Source organism: Mandrillus leucophaeus, unplaced genomic scaffold, assembly GCF_000951045.1.
Source record: "Mandrillus leucophaeus isolate KB7577 unplaced genomic scaffold, Mleu.le_1.0 Scaffold79, whole genome shotgun sequence".
Classification (NCBI taxonomy): domain Eukaryota; kingdom Metazoa; phylum Chordata; class Mammalia; order Primates; family Cercopithecidae; genus Mandrillus; species Mandrillus leucophaeus.
In genome coordinates this window covers 2,043,666-2,064,636 of record NW_012108585.1, presented here as the reverse complement: position 1 = coordinate 2,064,636, position 20,971 = coordinate 2,043,666, and the positions used below count along the sequence as shown (strand labels likewise).

Here is a 20,971-nt window from a genome sequence, read left to right as displayed (position 1 = left end):
AAAGAAAGAAAAGAAAGAAAGAAAGAAAGAAAGAAAGAAAGAAAGAAAGAAAGAAAGAAAGAAAGAAAGAAAGAAAGAAAGAAAGAAAGAGGTATTTTTAAGTGGGGACCTTAGGAAAAGGAAAGAGTAAATAAATTTATAGGACATGCCCTAAAAGAGTGGTTTCAAACTTTGTTTCTATCTGGCTAACGGTGGGATGAAGGTTCCAAAGTCTCACTCATACAGACCCCCTTCATCCTATATAACAGACTTTACCCCTGATAAATCCCTGTGGTATTAAATATGAACATTTTATTTTTAATATTCCTATTGGTAAAAACAGAATTACATAGAATCACACTTTTATGCCTTTTGCTAAAATCTCTCCCTCCATCTTACTCTTTCTTCTCTTCCCACCACACAAATATGATGAAGCAGAAAAGAAAGAGCACAGGAGTCAGAAAATTGTGGATCCCTGGCATTAACTAGCAATATGAGAGTTAATTAATTTTTTTTTTTTTTTTTTTGAGACGGAGTCTCGCCCTGTCGCCCAGGCTGGAGTGCAGTGGCGCGATCTTGGCTCACTGCAAACTCCGCCTCCCGGGTTCACACCATTCTCCTGCCTCAGCCTCCTGAGTAGCTGGGACTACAGGTGCCCACCACCGCGCCCGGCTAATTTTTTGTATTTTTTTAGTAGAGACGGGGTTTCACTGTGGTCTCGATCTCCTGACCTTGTGATCCGCCCGCCTCGGCCTCCCAAAGTGCTGGGATTACAGGCGTGAGCCACCGCGCTCGGCCTTTAATTAATTATAAAACTTCCAACCTGAAGTTCCTTCATTTGTAAATTAGTGCTTCAGTTACTTCATAAGGAAATCATGAAGATCAAACAAAATGACACAAAGCATTTCATGAATTAGTTGGTAATTCCTCGCATCTACTCCAAAGACAGTATATGACTATCCCCAGGGGCTATCTCCTGCGGGACAGTTAGTGTCTAATCCACCTTCCTGCTCGTGCTGCAGAGAGATGGTAAAGCAGCTCAGCCCTAAACTGCCCTTTCAGTCCCTCAGCGCCCTTTTCCTCCCTTTTCCTCATGGTCCCTCCCGCATCAGATTCTAGAGGAAAAGGGATCAGGAGTCTGATATCCCCTCTGTAGGAAGTCTGTCATCCTCTGCACTCTGCTTCTTTTAATGTCTCATAGCCTCAAGAGCTCACACCACAAGGACCACTTAATCTTGACTAACTTGCTTCTGCTAGACAGAAGGATGCGAGGAAAAATGGCAGGCACAGGGTCTATCTTCCAGCTAATGTGGGCTGAGCAGTTCTTCCAGTCTATTACCCTATAAAGCAAGAATCCAGGCTACAAATCAGCAAGATTCACCTTCAGACAATGACCTCCACCCTACCCACTACAGGGGTCTTGTGACAATATGGGTAAGCCACAGAAACCTGGTGCTCTCTCTACGCTGTGGAAAGACTGCCACTTACTCCCAGCTACTGTGCCCATTCCTTCTGATCCACAACCTGTTTCTTGTTCTCTGCTCTCTTACTTCCTTACAGATACTTGTAAAAGAACTAATCCTCTGTGTAACATCTCTACCTCCGAAGGAAGTGAGGACTAACAGTTTAAGAACAGATGTGTCCCTCTTAACACTCTATCCAAACTAGCCCCCCTGCCTCTTCCCTGTTCTTCCTGCCCCCAGCCATACATAACCTCTCCTTCCTCCCCTTCCAACTCAAAACTTGGGGTCTATGGTTACTGGTGCAAATCTGGCTATTCTATGCTTGCTCCTAACATACGATAAAATACAATAATGCCAAAAGACTAATCTTTATTTTTAACATCTGCTGCTAATAGTACTACCACTTACAAAAGTAGCTGTATAAGATCTTCCACAGGACTTTATGGAGAGGAGAGAAAGGGAGTCAGGGATCCAGTATCCCTTCTGTTGGAACTGTTGGAAGTCTCTCAACCTCTGCAGTCTGCTTCTTTTAGTGTCAGAGACAGACCAAGATACTGAATTTTTTGCATCAAATTTGAATTTGGGAAAAGACCACTATTGTTGAGATTAACCTTACAAAATGTTGCTATTACCTTACTTTGGGGGCATTTTATTTTCTGAGAGGGAGAGGAAGATAGAAATCAATCCTTACATCTTCAAGGCAATTCACAATGTGCACACAGCTCTGCTGTATCCAAAGTGCTACTCTGCTACCCCACATAGACAAAAGAGTCATATGTTCCCTTTTTACATTCAAAAAGAATATGTGAGTTTCTTACTGGTTATATATGCATATAATTTCAGAGTGATTTTTCCTGTTATTTCTAAACAAATGTTCTAGTGGTCTAAATACTGAGACAAGGAGCTATACTTTCTTAATTACACTGCAACTAGTGACACACTCAACAGACACTGCACCCTCATTCTCAACTTGGAGTCATATATAGTCAGCCAAATTCCAACACAAATAGTTATATCCTCTTTTACCCCCTAGAATAAAAGAATAAGATCACAGCTTAGCCAAAGACATATTTATTTATAAGCTTGACAAAGACAAATATCTTAGCAATAATCCACTGGGTATGTGGGTATATTAGACCATAAAGTGCACAGAAACATTTCTTTAAAAAACAGCCGGGCACAGTGACTCACACCTGTAATCCCAGCACTATAGGAGGCCGAGGTGGGCGGATCACGAGGTCAGGAGATCGAGACCATCCTGGCCAACATGGTGAAACCCCATCTCTACTAAAAGTACAAAAATTAGCCGGGCATGGTAGCGCACGCCTGTAATTCCAGCTACTCAGGAGGCTGAGGCAGGAGAAACACTTGAACCCGGGAGTCGGAGGTTGCAGTGAGTGGAGACTGTACCACTGCACTCCAGCCTTGCGACAGAGTGAGACTCAAAAATAAATAAATTTCAAAAACAAATAAACTGCCCGTAGCACACATCCTATTCCCACATGGACCTGGTTATCCTGGTAAAATAGCAAAAACTGAAGTCTAGGGGAAAAAAGAGTGACCAAGATCACAGTACATTTCATATTAAACTGTCTCTGTTTACTCGCTTCCAATCCAAGAAATAGAATCCCTGTACCACTAGACATGGCTGGTTTTCAAGTGTGGTCAGTTGCACTGCCATGGCAGGGTAGAGCCACCCCAGACAACACTGGGTAACAGGATGCCTCTTCATTCTGCTGTCATAAACAAACTGCTAAGGGATATTTACAACACCCCTTCTTCTTCAGAAGATCATAGTTTGTAGCAAACAAATGTCCTGCCCTATTTATTCTCCGATTCACTGTTTAATTTAGAGTTTTAGTTGCTTTATTCTTTGCTCTCTGTTCAGAAAGGGAGGACAAAAAGGCCGTTAAGTCAGCTACAGTACCCGCTGATCTCTAAATATTAAAATTCCCTAATGGCCCAGATACTAAATTTGCCAACTTTGAGAGATTTCTTCACACCAAATTTTCATTTTAAAAACAAAATAATCTTTTGTATCCCTTTGTGCTAATTCTCCTGAGACAGTGATCACTAGAATGAATCTATTGTTTTGTTCAGTTTCTTCACTCATTTTCAAACTGGCTAAAATTTTCTATTTCAGACCCATAAATGTTTAAACTCCCCCTGAAAACCCACTGGACCCTTAGTCTTGGAAAGGATGTCTATGTTCAGATCACAATGTTCTCTTTTCATACCCTGGTCCAAAGTGATAGTATTCTAAGTCCACTGATCCCAATTATTTCCAGCATTACTGTGAATGTAAGAAAACCTATAGTCTCCTGTATCTAAAGACCATGTGCATAAAAAGTTTTGGTTTCATAAAAGCCATGAAAAGCTAAGTGTCACAAAAATTTCTCTCTAAATAGTAGTTCTCCAGAAATGTTTAATAAATCAATTTATATACACACAGACAGACTGACTTATGTTAATTAGATTCTACCTGCCAGGTCCCTTATTGATCTGATTGATCAAGTACCTACAAGTTTACCAGTGTGTCTATTTTCTCTAAGCAGGCAAACACAATTCTAATTACTATTTTAGAAAAAAAAAAAAGAGAATCCCACAATAGGTCCTAGGGAATCAGACAATGGACTGGAAGAAAAACCTTAGAGACAGAATATATACCAGCTGAACTGAAAATACCAGATGTACATGAAAACTGGAAAATTTCTCTCTCAAGAGTAGCCTGATTACTCAGAATTCCTAGAATCCCTAGAAAGAACAGTACATTTGCCATTGCAGTCAGTCAGCAGAAGAAATTTAAGGGACCTGAGGAGGGCATTTTCATATCTCCAGGCGTCAACCACTTCTGAGTATGTTTCATTCTGTTTGTCTAAACCACCAGTAAGACATTTACTCTCTTAATCTACATTAGGAAATATTTGTTTCAAAGCTGGATATCCTAGTTTTATCAGAGCTTTATCATGGCTACTACAAGCCAACAAATGTATTGTGTCTTCAACAAGATTAGAGTCCCAAGACCACCTCTGTCCCCATCTTGCCACAAATCTTCCCCAAAGCAAACCAAAGGCTACAGTACTACCACTCTCTCTAAAGGTTTCTGTTTGGGAAGGGCTAAATACATAGCATGACAATGACAAGAAACTGCACTCTTACCTTACAAACAAATTCTTCCATTTTTTCCATAGCATGATGGGCTTGCAAGAGAGGGGACATGCCCATAAACCCCTCATCTTCCTGAGGAGCTTCATCACTGCACTCGTGTTCCTCAGAGCTCTGCAAGGCAATCACAGAAACAGTCAAGGACAGAGACTGGGAGCCAAATGACACAATCAATACATTTCCCTTGCAGAATTATAATGAAATTCTTAAGGTTAAAACAAGGCCTTAGACAAGAATCAACAATATAGTAAGTCAGTTTATTATAGAATTATTAGTATTAAAAATGAACTCTAGTACTCAATTCTTCTCTGACAGATGAATTAACTGTCTACTATAGCAGCATCTCTGTGTTTGTTTCAGTAGCAAATTCCTGGCTTTACTGGTTTGTTTTTTAAGAATTATGTCATAGAACCATAATAATATTACATAAAATTGAGAAATTACTGAGGGGAAAACCTCCAAGACTCGCACCTGGGACACATGAAATAAATAACTGTGATACACAATGTGGTAAGTACTCTAGTGGCAGAGAGAAAAAGGAGAGAAAAACATATAACAAATTTTTAAAAAAATATATCCAACACAGAGGAAAAGGCTTTATATATAGGTCATCTAACTTAATCCTAACAACCGCCTTATTAAGTATTCTCATTCCCATTTAACATATTAAGAGCATTAGACAAAGAGGTTAAATAAGTTGTCCAAGGTTAAAGCTGAAGTGGAAAAGTCAAACTCCAAAACCCATTGCCTTCCCACATTCTGAAGAAAATGACTGATCTGTATAGGCAAATGGAAAAAGAAGTGACAATCCGGTATGGTCTAAAGAGATAAATTACTAAAATTAAAATTTCTGCCTCCAGACCAAGGTTCATACTGGTTTAGATAAAATGATATTGTGAGAAGAAGGGCAGCAGACTGGAAGTCAGGAGACCAAAGTGGTGAGGCCCGCTCTACCACTAACATCAACGGATCCTCGCTGCAGGTCCATTTTCTCCCTATATATCAAGGGAGGAGTTTAAACAATCTCTACAGTCTTCTACATCTCTAAAAAATTCTATAATTCTTTAACTCAATGAATAAGACAGCACAAGAGAACCACAATTCCCTACCTAACCAAGAGTCTGTCTAGACAAACAGTACTGCTAGCATCACTGCACAAAGAAATGAACGAATCCTCCACCTCTAATCGAAAAACTAATTGGTAAGAATGAACACAGAGGCAATGGGTAATCTACTACAACACTTTACATTTGATCTTGTTTAAAAGGAAATTCTGAGATTTTAATTTTCCTGTTCTCCAGTTTATAAGACACTAGAGGCTATGATGTGGCATGTGAGACATGTTACACACCCAGTCTGATTTTATAAAAACATATAATCTCCAAGAAAACCATCTTGAATAAAATAACCTCCCCATCTTTGCTTATCTAAAACGTACTATCTATCCTTCAATGACTAACCTTCATAGTTGCTATTTAAAACCCTTCTTTAACTATCCTAAACTCGTGTTCTTCAACCTTTCTTTCATTACTGCTACCCCCAAGCCCGGGACCTTTTTTTTTTTTTTTTTTTTCCTCTCTCTCTTTGAGACAGGGGACAGGGTCTTGCTCTGTCACCCAGGCTCCTGGAGTACAGTGGTGCGATCATGGCTCACTGCAGCCTCAAGCTCCTGGGCTCAAGCAATCCTCCACCTCAGCCTCCTGAACAGCTGGGGCTACAGGTGTGCACCACTGTGCACACGTGTGTGTGTGTGCACCACTGTGCACACGTGTGTGTGTGTGCACCACCGTGGGCACATGTGTGTGCAGCGTGCACTACAGGTATGCACCACTGTGTCTGTGTGTGCACATGCGTGTTTATGTGTGTGTAGAGACGAGGTCTATGTTGCTCAGGCTGGTCTTGAACTCCTGGCCTCAAGCAATCCTCCTGCCTCAGCTTCCAAATATATTGGGATTATAGGTATGAGCCACTGCACCCGGCCCTGGGACATTTTTAGATTGCTTTCTTAATCCCCATGAATTTTAATAACACAGATATACTATCTATGTACTGTGGCCCTATGGGGGGTTACAAACCATAGTAGTATTTAATAGTTTTTCACCGCCCACCCCACCAAGAACCAATTTTCACTAGAGACTGCATAACCTATCTAATCCACAGCAGTTGCTTCTTTTGACTTCTGTTTCTTCTTCTGACTTCTTCTTCTGATTTCTTTAGCACTTAAGTCTGTGCCTCTCATTTGACAGTAATATCTGATTACAGCTTTTATTGATTTATACTGTTTTATTTAATGTTTAATAGAATTTTACATTTTTAGTGTATCATTTCCTAAACTAGATTTTAAGTGTCTATCTTCTTCCCCATGGCTTCCAGAACATACTTACATGATGGCTAAATTAATAAATGCTCTAGAAGACTTTCAACAATAGATTAATGAGGGCTGTGCCTAATTAAACATGAAATTAAAATGATAAAATTCCATTAAAATTATATAAAACCTGAAAACGGGCAATAGCTTGAAACGATTATAGCAGACTGATTTTAAAATATAAAATTATATGTTATATAAAATAGCTCAAATATTTATGCATATTCAACGTGTATTTGATTCTTCACAGAGAAACAGAAACAGTCTTTATTCTCATGCAAATTATTGTCAGCAGTTTCAAAACTACAAATATGCACATAAAACACAATATGGTTAATGTATACTACCATTAAGTAAAACCTGATGAAACTGCACTCTGAATCAATATGATTCAGTAAGTAATCAATGCGCTTACTCACAATCAGTAATTTTGATTATCAGGCTAAATGCAACTGATTACATACAGGACTACTGATAGCAGCCAAGACAGGAGGATGGCTTGAGCCCAGGAGCTCGAGACCAGCCTGGGCAACATGGTAAAACCCCATCTCCACAAAAAATATAAAAATCAGCCAGGAGTGGTGTTGTGTGGCTGTTTGCAGTCCCAGCTACTCAAGAAGCTCAGGGGAAGACTCCTTGAGCCCCAGAAGGTCAAGGTTGCAATGAGCTGTGATCGGGCCACTGCATTCCAGCCTGGGCAACAGAGCTACACTCTGTCTCAAAAAAAAAAAAAAAAGACTTTAGTAAAAATAAATATTTCCATCCATCCCAATATGTGAGCAAGATTCAGAATCTTTATAAAAGAATTATTTCCGGCCAGGCACAGTGGTTTACGCCTGTAATCCCAGCACTTTGGGAGGCCAAGGCGGGTGCACCACCTGAGGTCAGGATGTTGAGACCTGCCTAGCCAACATGGTGAAATCCCATCTCTACTAAAAATACAAGAATTAGCCAGGTGAGGTGGCACGCACCTGTAATCCCAGCTACTCAGGAGGCCTGACACAGGAGAATCGCTTGAACCCAGGAGGTGGGGGTTGCAGTGAGCCGAGATCGTGCCACTGCACTCCAGCCTGGGCAACAAGAGAAACAAACAAAACGAAAATATTTCCTTCAGAAGGGCAAAGTATTAATAAATCTGTTGATTTACCAAGTATTATGACCAATTCTCACCCTTGTATAATGGAATATTCACAAATGTGTTCTCAAAGGATAAATTAAAATACTAGACCATAATTAACTATTTATTGTGTTCAAGTATTCTGGAGTTGCTAACGAGGTATCCACATGGTGTGGGTGGTGGTAAATGCAGTTCCCTGGGTTAGAGAGAGGATAAAGTAGGAATACAGTGGCAGAGTTACACACTGGCTAAAACACAGGATAAAAAAGACTTTCCCTAGAGTATCCCGTACGTCACACACTGACGGCTTGGAAAGACTATGCAGCCACTATATTTAAAACAGTCTCTGTCTTCCAATATTAAGTCCAAAGGACTATTATGAGTGAAATTACTATTTCTAACTTCCATCCAACAGCCACCAAACCACAGTACCCAAAGATATTTCTGAATAAATTGTATCTATAGTCAATGATCACATACATGCTATGTTCTGCTTCTGTTGTCATACTCCTTACCACATACCCTCAACAAAATTATGACAAGATACACGACATTGTGAAAGATTAAACAAAACCAAAGCTGCCAAGAATAAAGGCATAAAACTTAATTCTCCAGCTTTTTCTATGAATAACTATTATATTTAAATTTGTAGAGGTCAATGCTTTGAAATGAGCACACAGACATTTTGAAATATCTCTTCCCTCCCACCATCTGTTTTCAGTAAAGTCCATCTGTGAGAACTTTGCTGACTGTATTTCAAAACATAGTAACACTTGACTTTGATGATCTGTCCAAACTGCAATCTAAAATGAGAATTTTCCAGAGTACACTTTACCTTTGGAAAGACAGAACCATAGTGATAAAGATAAAAGGTCTTTAAGATCAGCCTAATATGAAAATAATTCACAAACCTATTGGGTATTTATTGGTTTTGGCCTAACTCCATTCAACAGAGTAATTCAGCTTAACAAATATTTATTAGATGATTAAAAATAAGATGAATAAAACATAGTCTCTATCTTCCATGAACTTACAATCTAATAAAGTGCTAAATTAGCCACATAAATAACTATCATAGGAAAAAAAGGTATAGCTAGTTCAAAGATAGAAATGATAAGGTTCAGGAAAAGCTGCATGAAGAATAAAAATTTTGCAAAGATGAGATAAAGGAAAATAACCAAGTGGGAAAAGCAAAAGTATCATGTTGAGAAAAAGAGACTACTAGTTCAACTAAAGCTTCAGGTGCATTTAGGAAAGTAGCAAAACATAAATGATGTATTTAAATGTTAGTGGAAGTGCACAAAGTTTCACAAAGACTCCCAATCATGATACTATCTACCATCCACAATTAGACAAAAAAGGTCAAGAAATGGTACAGTACCCAGGGCTGGAAACAGTAAACCTTTGATTAAAATTTGTCTGCCTTTATAAATGTCATTTAGAACTGAGACCTTCTGCATTCACATAGCTGAATTATGAGGACTAAGATCTATGGCCCCTATATCAACATAACTTTATTATTTGTTCTAGGAAATTATTGCCCAGGAAGGTAAGAATGCAAACCAGTAAATAACTTCATCATTAGCTTTAGGAATTTCTCAAAAACTCATTCAACTGAACGACAGACTGCACAATTCGATCCTTAGAATAATAAATTGCTCAACTGGGCAAACATGCTCACTTATCAAATAAGTACTTGTTTATCAAGACTTGATCCAAGAATTCTATCACAAACTTAGCACAGGGCCAAGTAAAATCTCCTTAAACTACTTGAACCCAGACCCCAAAACCCTGTAAATATCCATATCCAATACTTTCTTTCTGAAATACTTCTAGGAGACTTTAAGGCAGTGTTCACCCTTACTGGAGTATATAATAAACTTGGCTTAGTTTGATCAACAGGTGATTTTTATGGTCTTTTTCCAAGGTGACAGGTTGAAGCCAGCCTTAACTTTAGAAACTGGAAATGTGTACCAAGGGCATTAGCAAGCTGATATTACTAACAAATGAAAACAAAGAAGTTTGTGGAAACAAAGCTATCCACAAAAATAAAAATAAAAAAAGACAGCTGAAGAATAAGTATTGATGGATATATACCCAGTATTCTCCAAAAGAATAACTGCAATATGTAGTCTACATGAATATTCATTCTGGCCTGCCTAGAAATATATGTACTCTGACTTCCATCAAAGCTTGATGGAAAAGATCTTTAAAATCACTCAGTTTCTTAAAAATTCTCAAATAGCAATTCTATCTTTTTTTTTTTTTTTTTTTTTTTTTGAGACGAAGTCTCGCTCTTGTCCCCCCAGGCTGGATGGAGTGTGATGGCGTGGTCTCGGCTCTCTCGGCTCACTGCAACCTCTGCCTCCAGGGTTCCAGCGATTCTCCTGCTTCATCGAGAAGTTGGGATTACAGGGGTGAGCCACCACGCCCAGCCTCTAATCTTAATTGAATTTCTTAAGCAGACTTCTCCATGAAAATAAAATGAAGTGACTGACAAGAGTCTATTTACAAGTTAGTTTTCTTATAATAAACTATTATATAGTGGCATTCTTGAGTTTGGTTAAAGTAAACCAGTTTAACAGAATATGAAGGTTGAATGAATAAAAGTTCCTTATCTCCCAATTTATAAAGAAGAATCTGGAGCAGAGGAAAAGTAGGACAACCATAAAGGCTGATCTCTTTATTCAACCTAATATCTTGAAAGCTCAGAAAGGGAGCAGGAGGCAGAGGGGAGCCATAAATACAAAGATTAGGACAACCTGGTTTGAAACGCCTCCATATTTTTGTCCAAAAGCTTACAGAATGCCTCCTAACTATACACTTTAGCAAATATAGTTAAGAGTCCAGGCTTTAGGGTCAGAGGCCTAGAGGCAATGATCTAATCATTTCAACCAGTACGCATTACACAAAATTTGAAACTGATATAAATTTCAAAAAGAAATTTGAATGATGGTATAATACTGGACCAGGAGGCTAAAGACCTAGATTTCAGGCCCTAGCTGTCTTGTCTTACTACCACATCCTCCACCCCATTGTACCTTGACCTTTCATTCCAACTATGCTGGACATTTTTCAGGTTCAGACATCAGTATGTGCAAGTGTGTACTCAATAAACATTAGCTATTATTATTACTATTCCCTACAGGCACCATATTATATCTTGCTTCTGAATCTTCACATCTGCTGTTCCCTTTGTCTAGAATGTCCTTTAGTCCTTTCTTAGCTAAATCCATTTGCAGCTGGAGTTACTACCATAGTAATCTGTGCATAAAATCACACAGCACTCACCACAAATGTACCGGTTTACCTGTCTCTCCAACTAAACTACATGCTGCTTAAGGGCAAAAACTCTGTCTTCTCTTCTCAAGTCCAAAGTGCCAACACATGGTAAAGAAACTAAAAACATCTGAAGAAGGATTAAAGCATCCGTGTGTCCACTAAACTAAATGACTTTTGGGATCCCTGCCACTTTGACAGTCTAGGAACCAAGTTTGAGTACGTGAAAGAAAGTTGGCATTATTTAAGAGAAATTAGGATTAGGAGGTTAGAATAGAAGGAAAAGCTGGTGGGGGAGTGGACAGTTAACCTTAGTTTAACATTAGTTCAATTTGAAATGGTTAAAAGTCCAATAAAGAAGAAAACACTTCTCATTTGAAGGGTCTAGGGGAAAAAAAAGAAGACAGCACTATGATGATAGATTTAGAAATCACCTTTATGAAAAGGTTGTTGAAGTCAAGGGTGGCTGAGATATGTGGATAACTTCAAGATGTGTTTATCAGGATTTACTACAGTTATAGTAGTCAAGTACTATTATAAAGGAAGGACAGAGTAACAATTATTATTTATTATACACTACATGCCAGACACTGTACTAAGTGATTTTTACAAATTAATCAAACCTTCATAACAAGTTTCTGAAATGAGTATATTTCCATTCCCATTTTATTAAGTGGAAATCTAGATCAAGCATGGTAAATGAAGAAATAGAAGCCACGAAAAGGCACACAGCTCTAAGTCGTACCTTAATTCCCAACCTAACACCACTATCTTTCTTGGCTAATTACTTCAAATATTATGCAAGTGTATATGCACATTAAATGTTTTCTGTAGACTGAATAAATGTCTCATTCATAAAGCAGGTATAACTACTTTAAAATACATGTAGGTGCTCCGTGAATTACACAATACAAATTCACTTAAGATGAACTGAATTCATAGCCAATTTCTATCATGTAGTTTTTTCAAACTAATATTTAAAATGTGAGTATCATGTAGTGAGGTCTGTTAAATATTTCTGATGTTTGAAGGGAGAATGGGATCGTCTTCCTAACCCAGTAATTCCACTCACAGGTATGTAGCTAATGGAAGTGTATACATTTGCTCACTAAAAAGCAAGTACTGGAATGTTCATAGCAACACTATTTATAATAGCCCCAAGTTAGATACAACCCAGATTGCCTTCATATAAATAAAATAAAAATTGGTACAGTAACATAAAGAAATACCACAGACCAATACAAATGAACAATCTACAGCTATACCCAGAAAATACAGATGAATTTCACAAACATGATACTGAGCAAAAGAAGCCAGATACAAGAGTATATATGGAATCATTACAATGAGATAAAGTACAAAAGAAGCAAAATTAATCTATGCCATTAGAAGTCAGGGTAATGGTTCCCTCTGAGGGAGTGGGAATAGGCAGTTAGTGTGAGGAGGTAATAAGGAACCTCCAGGAGTGCTGGTTATTCAGGAGTGTCTAGTTTATAAAAGTTTATCAAACTATCCACTTATGATATATCTACGTGTATATGTGTGTAATGCTTTAATAAGGTTTTTGTCATTTTTCTTTGAAGGATCCTCCTACGCAGAAGTTTGAAAAATAATGATATAGAAGAGATCAGGGATACAAATTCAGGTCACTCGGAGTACAAAACCCTGCTTTTTTCCTTTTACCAAACTGTTTCCTACAAAATTATTTACTAGTCCACAGAAATGGCTTCACTAAATAAAACCAGGCATGATAAAAGTTATCAAAGAAGGCATTAAAAGGGCTGCTTAAGCAAAGATACTTAACTGGAATGATTTGTGAAAAAAGTAAACTATGACCCTCACTCATTTTTTATCCCATTACAAAAAAGTATTAATATAGTGTCGGGGACCACAGAAATTTTGAGGATAAGAAAATCTTAGATGTTTATTACCCAGTTAAACATCTCCATTTTAATGTAAGGAAAATGAAACCCAAAGAAATCAAGAAAATTAGCCAAAGTCACACATCTGGCTGGCAATACAGCCAGGACTAAAACTCAGGTTTAATCATTCATTTCTTTACTTAAATACTGCACAAATACAATATTCTTGGAATATACATTTGTGTAATTTTCTGTTTTGAGCCAGGGTCTTCCTCTGTTGCCAAGGTTGGAATGCAGTGGCACAATCATGGCTCACTGCAGCCTCAAATTCCTGGGCTCAAGTGATTCTCCCATCTCAGCCTCCCAAGTAGCTGGGGACTACAGGTACATGCCACCAGGCCCGGGTAATTTTTGTATTCTTTGTAGAGATAAGGTTTCGCCATGTTGTCCAGTCTGATCTCGAACTCCTGGGCTCAAGCCATCTGCCTGCCTCAGCCTCTCAAAGTTGTTAGGATTACAGGCGTGAGCCACCAGGTCCAGCCATTCCTGGACTACTTTGGATGCAGAGGATAAACATGTTCAAGTGAGTGGAGACAGATAACCACCAATCTATTTTTTATAAGATAAATACAAATCTAATAAAAACAAAAAGAAATAAAGAGAGATTAACTTTGTCCTTTGGATATAACAGAGGAAGTCTTTTCTTTTTGACCCAAATATACACCTCCAATGATATGCTACATCTAACATTTATTAAGTGCTTTCTCTGTACCTGGCAGTGTTACCGCTGCTTCACATGCACTAAGTTATTCTCATTACAACCCTGTGAGACAAGAGGCATACTATTACATACTGCATTTACAAAAGAGGAAACACTCAGCTCCTCGAGGCCCAGCTTTACCCTGATGTAATTCCTGCTGGTCTGGAACTTACATATATGTATTATGAAAAGAAAACTGTGATCATTGGCTCTCAACCTTTAAGTGTGTCTCACAATCACATAGGGGAGCTTGTGACAAATACAGATTCCTACTGCAGAGATTTCAATTTCAAAGTATTTAGTTTCTAATACTCTTTCTAAAAATCCATTCTGCTTCATAAGGAATCGAAGAGACTAACCTCTCCATCACCTCAAATAAGGAAGGGATTCCTATGCACAGGTAAGCGTAATCTAACTGTACACACAGGTACTTTATTCAATGTTACTTGAGAGCCAGTTCCACAACTACAATGGATCACTATCACCTATCACAGAGTCTCTTTTTCCACAAGTCTGATCATCTATGGAAATAATGTACTTTAAAATGTATTAAAGGCAAATAACCATTGAAATTGCCATATCGCACTTTTTACAATAAACCAATGAAAAGAAAATCCTGCCCCTCTGAAGAGAAAAAGTATATCATCCCCCTGGACAAGAGTCCCGGTGTACAATACACATACATTCACATGAAACCTCAGTTTCCTCATCTGTAAAACAGATTCTAATAATATCTATTCCATAAGGCTACTGTAGGAATGAATAATATATTCAAAAGAGCTCAAAAATTGCTTCATCCATTGTAAAAGATCAATAAAAGTGAACTATCATTATTCTCCTGATAAGAATGCATTTATTCTCTCGAAGATTAAAGAAGTAGAATAGTTAAGCTTCCCTAAGCATCTAAATAGTATACCTCCCCATGGGCTCCTTTTGTACATCTCTTTAAAGAAACTACTTGAAACCACTTAGACACAGAACTTTAAATTTGTTGTTGATAAATTCATTCAACAACTGTTTGTTATATGCCACTCAAAGATCAGGTTAGACTCTGAGGATACCAGGGGAAAACAAAAAGGCAAGATTCTTACCACCATGGAACTGAAGAGTCTACAAGCAAAAACAATTACTAAATAATTAAAAATCTTTATAAAATATGTTGTATCTATAAGTTTATAAACATAAATATAAAAGTCACACAAATATATGTCATGATACGCACTGTAACAGAAAATAAAAGGTGATTAAAGATAACAATGGGAAACCTGATACAGAATGAAGTGGGGGTAGAGAACTTAACCTGAATACTGAAGGATGAGCAGCAGTTAGGCAGAGGTGTGGGTGTAAGAACACTCCAGGCAGAGGAAAGAGCCATGTTTGAAGGCTCTGAAGCTGCAAAGAGCCCAGCCTGTTTAAGAAACTGAAATAAGGCCAATACGGTTGCAGCTCAATGAACATGGAGAAGAATGTCCTGAAATGAAGTTGGACAGATAGGGTAGCAGTGAGATCACCCAGGATCCTACAGGTTATAGAAAGGATTTGGGATTTTACCAAAAGTGCAGTGGGAAACAAATGAATTTCTTAAATGGGAATGGCATAATAAACTTTGCATTTTTAAGAGCTCTCTCTAGGAACTGTGTGAAGAATATATTGGACAGTACAAGAAACAAAACAGAAGTCCTGACAGGAGGTGTATTCCAGATGGAAGATGGTGGTGGCTTAAAGTAATGGCAGAACAGACAATGAGAAGACCATTTGAAGTTAAATTGACACAACTTGAGTTTTATAGTAAGTTTGAATTTAGCTTCTATTTCCAAATTCCTCAAAGAGGTTAATATTCAAAATCCTGAGCAAAGCTAACCTAGGCAGGTCTCTTGATAAAAGCTCAAGAGTTAACTGACTATGAGGAAATACCATTTCACGCCCACTAGGACAGTTATATTCAAAATATAGTAACAATAGTTAGTATGGGTGTGGAGAAAGTGGAACCCCCACACATTGTTAGTGGGAATATAAACTGGTGCAGCTGCTATGAAAAACACTCAAAATATTAAACACAGAGTTAACATATAATCCAGAAAAATCCCTCCTGAGTATATACCCAACAGAAATGAAAACAAATCCATACAAAAGCTTTTACATGAATGATACAGCAACATTATTTGCAACAGTCGAAAAGTGTAAACAACCCAAGTGTCCATCAATCATTATTGGATAGATAAACTATAGTACAGTAGCTTCCCCGTCCACAGGAAATATGTTCTAAGACCCCCAGAGGATGCCTGAAATCATGGATAGTGCTGGACCCTATATATGCTGTGTTTTTTTCCTATACATACATACCTATAACAATGTTTAATTTATAAATGAGGTATAGTAAGAGATTAACAATAACCAATAATAAAATAGAACAATTTTAACAATATACTGTAAAAAAAAAAAGTTATGTGAATATGCGCTCTCACTCAAAATATCTTAGCGTACTGTACTCAGGCTTCTTGTGATCTGTGACCTTATAACAAGATGGCTACTAAGTAAGTAGCCAGCCATCTGCAGCGTGGATATGCTGGACAAAGGGATGATTCATTTCCTGGGTAAGACAGGACAGGGCAAGAAAGGTGTGAGACTTCATCACACCACTCAGATCAGCACAAAGTTTAAAACTTATAAATTATTTCTGAATTTTTCATTTAATATTTTCAGATCTCGGTTGCCCCAGGGGTAACTGAAACCAGAGAATGTGAAACCACAAATAAGAAAGGACCTCTGTATATCCATACAATGGAATATTATTCAGTCATAAAAAGGAATGCAGTATTGGTACATACTACAATATTGATGAAACTTAAAAACATTATGCTAAGTAAAAGAAGCTAGATACAAAGCACCACATGTCTTACAATTCCATTTATTAAAAAGTCCAGAATAGACAAAGCCATAGAAACAGAAAGTAGACTAGAGGTTGCCTAGGGTTGGGGGTAGAGATGGGAAGTGATGGCAAATGGGTTAAAGGTTTTCTTTAGGGGATGATGAAAATGTCATAAAGATTGAAGTGATGGTTGTACAACCCTGTGACTAATAAAACCATTGAATTGTACACTTTAAATGGGTTAATTTTATGGTATGTAAAATTTATCTCAAAAAAAATTTTTCAGAGTCAACTGTGAGTAAATGTGATATTCTCCTTTAACAAACAGTAAATAAATCTAACTTCATTTTCCTAATAATCCTCAGAGAATGTGTTGAGATTTCTTTGCAAAGCATGTTGCTAAGAAGTTTTTAATACATTAACTATTTTAAATAAAATACTTATTTAAAATAAATAAGTATAAAAAATAGGGACTGGTTTGGTTGTTTTTCTGTTTTTTATTATTATTATTTTTATTTTTTTTCCCTTAACTATCTCCTACCAGAAGGAGGTGTTTTGTTTTGTTTTGTTTTCCCTGAGACAGAGTTTTACCCTGTCACCCAGGCTGCAGTGCAGTAATGCGATCTCGGTTCACTGCAACCTCCACCTCCCAGGTTCAAGCGATTCTCCTACCTCAGCCTCCCGAGTAGCTGGGATTACAGGTGCCTGCCATCACACCCAGCTAATTTTTGTATTTTTAGTAGAAACAGGGTTTCACCATGATGGACACGCTGGTCTCCAACTCCTGACCTCGTGATCTGCCTGCCTCGGCCTCCCAAATTGCTGGCATTACAGGTGTGAGCCACTGCACCTGGCCAGAAAGGAGGTTTTTAAACAGTAGTGAGCATCTTAGTTGTGAAACAAAAAAAATACACCCAGGATCCAAAGATTCTGATTCAGCAGGCCTGGAATAAAATCCTGGCGTTTGTACTTTTCTATAAAGGGCAATATGTGATCAGGTGGGCACTCCTAATAGGTTTATTGATTTAAAGAAACTTGGCAGTAAATAAAGACTTGTACAAAAAGATACCAGTCTGTAATGCACATAATTACCTTAAATCTTACTTTATAAATTCAGAATTACACTTAATAAAAAACGAGACACCCCTGGTGCTTTTCCTATTTTGCTTTTATCCTTATTCACGATTGGCATGTGAATGCCAATCTCCACAACTTAAGACAGCGTAAGGGCTGCCATCATGTTTTAAATGAAGCCTAAGAAATTTAGTTAAGATCTGCATCTTCTAAAAAAGGGGAAAAAACAAAGAAAATGATGCAAAATTGTTAGGAATGTGAACGACTGTACTATGATATATTCGTTTTATTTGCTTTCCAAATAAACAGAAAACCCATTACAAAGTTAGAATGCATCTGAGATGCAAAATTACCCTGGCCTAACAGAAAATGAGTCTGCAACAACTTCTGTCAAAAAACAAGACCAACTACTGAATCTAATCTCTAGGTCCAATATAAACACTCAGGGACTGAGTTTGGAATTCAGAAACATTAAGTCAATCTGGTGCCAATTCTCATAAAGGCAGCTTTGTTCGGCAGAAAGCGCAGTCAGAAGACTCAGCACATGCTCTCATTTTGTCACATTACCTTGGGCAAATTACTAACCTTTCTAAATCCTATTTTCGTCCACTTTCAAAAAGAAATCATATCTGCTCTTTCTATTTCAGAGCACAGTTTTGAGAAGCCAATGAGATAATGTCTATGAAAGTGATACAACTAAGGTATTACTAGAATTATTGAGAAGGCTGCAGTCTACAGTTCAGACGTTTCAACTTCAAAACCGAAAATTTTAAGAGATGAGTCCTTTCTGCAAACACAAACAAAGAATCAGTACAGAGCTCCTCAAATCACTAAGATATTAATATTCTGCCTTTTATTTCAGTCCCAAAACTGCAGTTCTCTGTAACTCTATCCCCTTTCTTTTCTAGCTCCCATGTGCACTATACATCAACCATGAAATTGGCAGCAAGGGACAGTACTGCATATAGATTCTCTTTTTCAGCAAGGAACTTCAACTCCAAAGAGAAACAACACACACAAGACAAATTTTCATTAGGAATAAAAACACAATTTCCTCACTGGTAAATTGAGGAAGGCAAACAAGATGACTCTGGAGGGTCTTTTCAGCTCTAATATTCCACAACCTATGGATCCTTTCATTCCTTGGCTCCTCATATAAAAATCTATTAAAACAAATGAAAGAAAAAATGGTTCTTTTGTTCATACTGCTAACTTCTGCATTAGCTCAAGATTAAACGAAAATCAAATAGAGGCTTTCAGGGCAATAAATGAGTTCATTCATAAGGATGGGAAAAATCCCATCCACCTAATTACTTATTAGTGAAATTCAAACACAAATATTATCTACAGAAGATAACACTCCAACCAGTGAAGACAGTAAACAAAAATATATAGTACTACAACACACAGAAAAATCAATTAATGTAAATCTGACACAAAAGTGATTGGGTGGGCAAGTTCTGGACTCTAAAAATATATTTTGCTTTCCTTGCCTAAGCAGCCATGGCGCATGGTCCCGAGAAGCATCGGAAGTGGGTAGCAGCTCCAAAGCATTAGATGCTGGATAAACTGACCAATGAGTTTGCTCCTCGTCCATCCACTAGTCCCCACAAGTTGAGAGAGTTACTCCTATCATCTTCCTAAGGAACAGACTTAAGTATGCCCTGACAGGAGATGAAGTAAAGAAGATTACATGCAGAGGTTCATTAAGATCGATGGCAAGGTCTGAACTGATATAACCTACCCTGCTGGATTCATGGATGTCATCAGCATTGACAAGACGGGAGAGAATTTCCGTCTGATCTATGACACCAAGGGTTGCTTTGCTGTACATCCTATTACACCTGAGGAGGCTAAATACAAAGTGAGAAAAATCTTTGTGGGCACAAAAGGAATCCCTCATCTGGTGACTCATGATGCTCGGCACCATCTGCTACCCTGATTCCCTCATCAAGGTGAAGGATACCATTCAGATTGATTTGGAGACTGGCAAGATTACCGATTTCATCAAGTCTGACACTGGTAACCTGTGTATGGTGACTGTAGGTGCTAACCTGGGAAGAACTGGTGTGATGACCAACAGAGAAAGGCACCCTGGATCTTTTGATGTGGTTCACATGAAAGATGCCAATGGCTTTGCCACTAAACTTTCCAACATTTTTGTTATTGGCAAGGGCAACAAACCACGGATTTCTCTTCCCTGAGGAAAGGATATCCGCCTAACCATTGCCGAAAAGAGAGACAAAAGACTGGCGACCAAACAGAGCAGTGGGTGAAATGGTCCCTGGGTGACATGCTAGATCTTTGTACGTAATTAAAAATAATGTGGAATGATAAACAGAATTTTATTGACATTATAAATCTCAAATCGGCTAGCCTGAAATTCTTTCAAGCTTGAAAATTCCTTAGATCCCGTAATAACAGTATCAGTTTTAAAAATAGTTAAGAAACAGTGGTACATAAAAATCTTATAGTGATACAGTTACTGCCTCCTCAATCTCTTCTAAGATATCTACTAAGAATCTCGAATCTCACATTTCCAAAACACCGCTCTTGATTTCCCTACTTTAAATCCGCTTCTCCCTCTTGCTTTACCATTTCAGTTCAGCTCAGAGAATCAGCCTTGATTCCTCTATTTTCCTCACTCTACAGCTAATCCATCAGGAGGTCTTGTTGATTCGGCCCACAAAATATACCCAGAATCTAGCCATTTCCCTAGATTTCTGCTGCTCCCACCATGCTGTTTCAAGTGACATCATCTCTCATCTATATTCTAACACCTGGGTCCCTCTTCTATTCTGTCTTCAAATAATCCATTCTACAACCACAGTGATATTTTTAAAAACACAAATGTCTCCATGTTTAAACACCCCAAAAGTTGCCCACTTGCCAGGCAATTTTATTCAAATACAATTTAAATTCCTTCAATAAACCTGTATAACCTGTTCTCTGACTGGTCCACTGACCTCATCTCATTTCACTCGTCCCTCTAGTTCCTCATGCTCTAACTATACTGGCTCCTTTAAAAAAAAAAA

At 37.9% G+C, this 20,971-nt stretch overlaps 1 protein-coding gene and 1 pseudogene across 2 annotated transcripts in view; one reads left to right on the top strand and one right to left on the bottom strand.

Annotated features, from left to right (window-relative positions):
* ADIPOR2 (adiponectin receptor 2) overlaps positions 1-20,971 on the bottom strand; it is a 110,593-nt gene that overhangs the window by 13,812 nt on the left and 75,810 nt on the right. For both annotated transcript variants that reach the window (XM_011967148.1, XM_011967149.1), the window contains one exon: positions 4,602-4,721. In XM_011967148.1, coding sequence (XP_011822538.1) covers positions 4,602-4,721 — 120 coding nt within the window. The remainder of the gene's footprint in view (positions 1-4,601; positions 4,722-20,971) is intronic.
* LOC105529882 lies at positions 19,440-20,212 on the top strand (annotated as a pseudogene).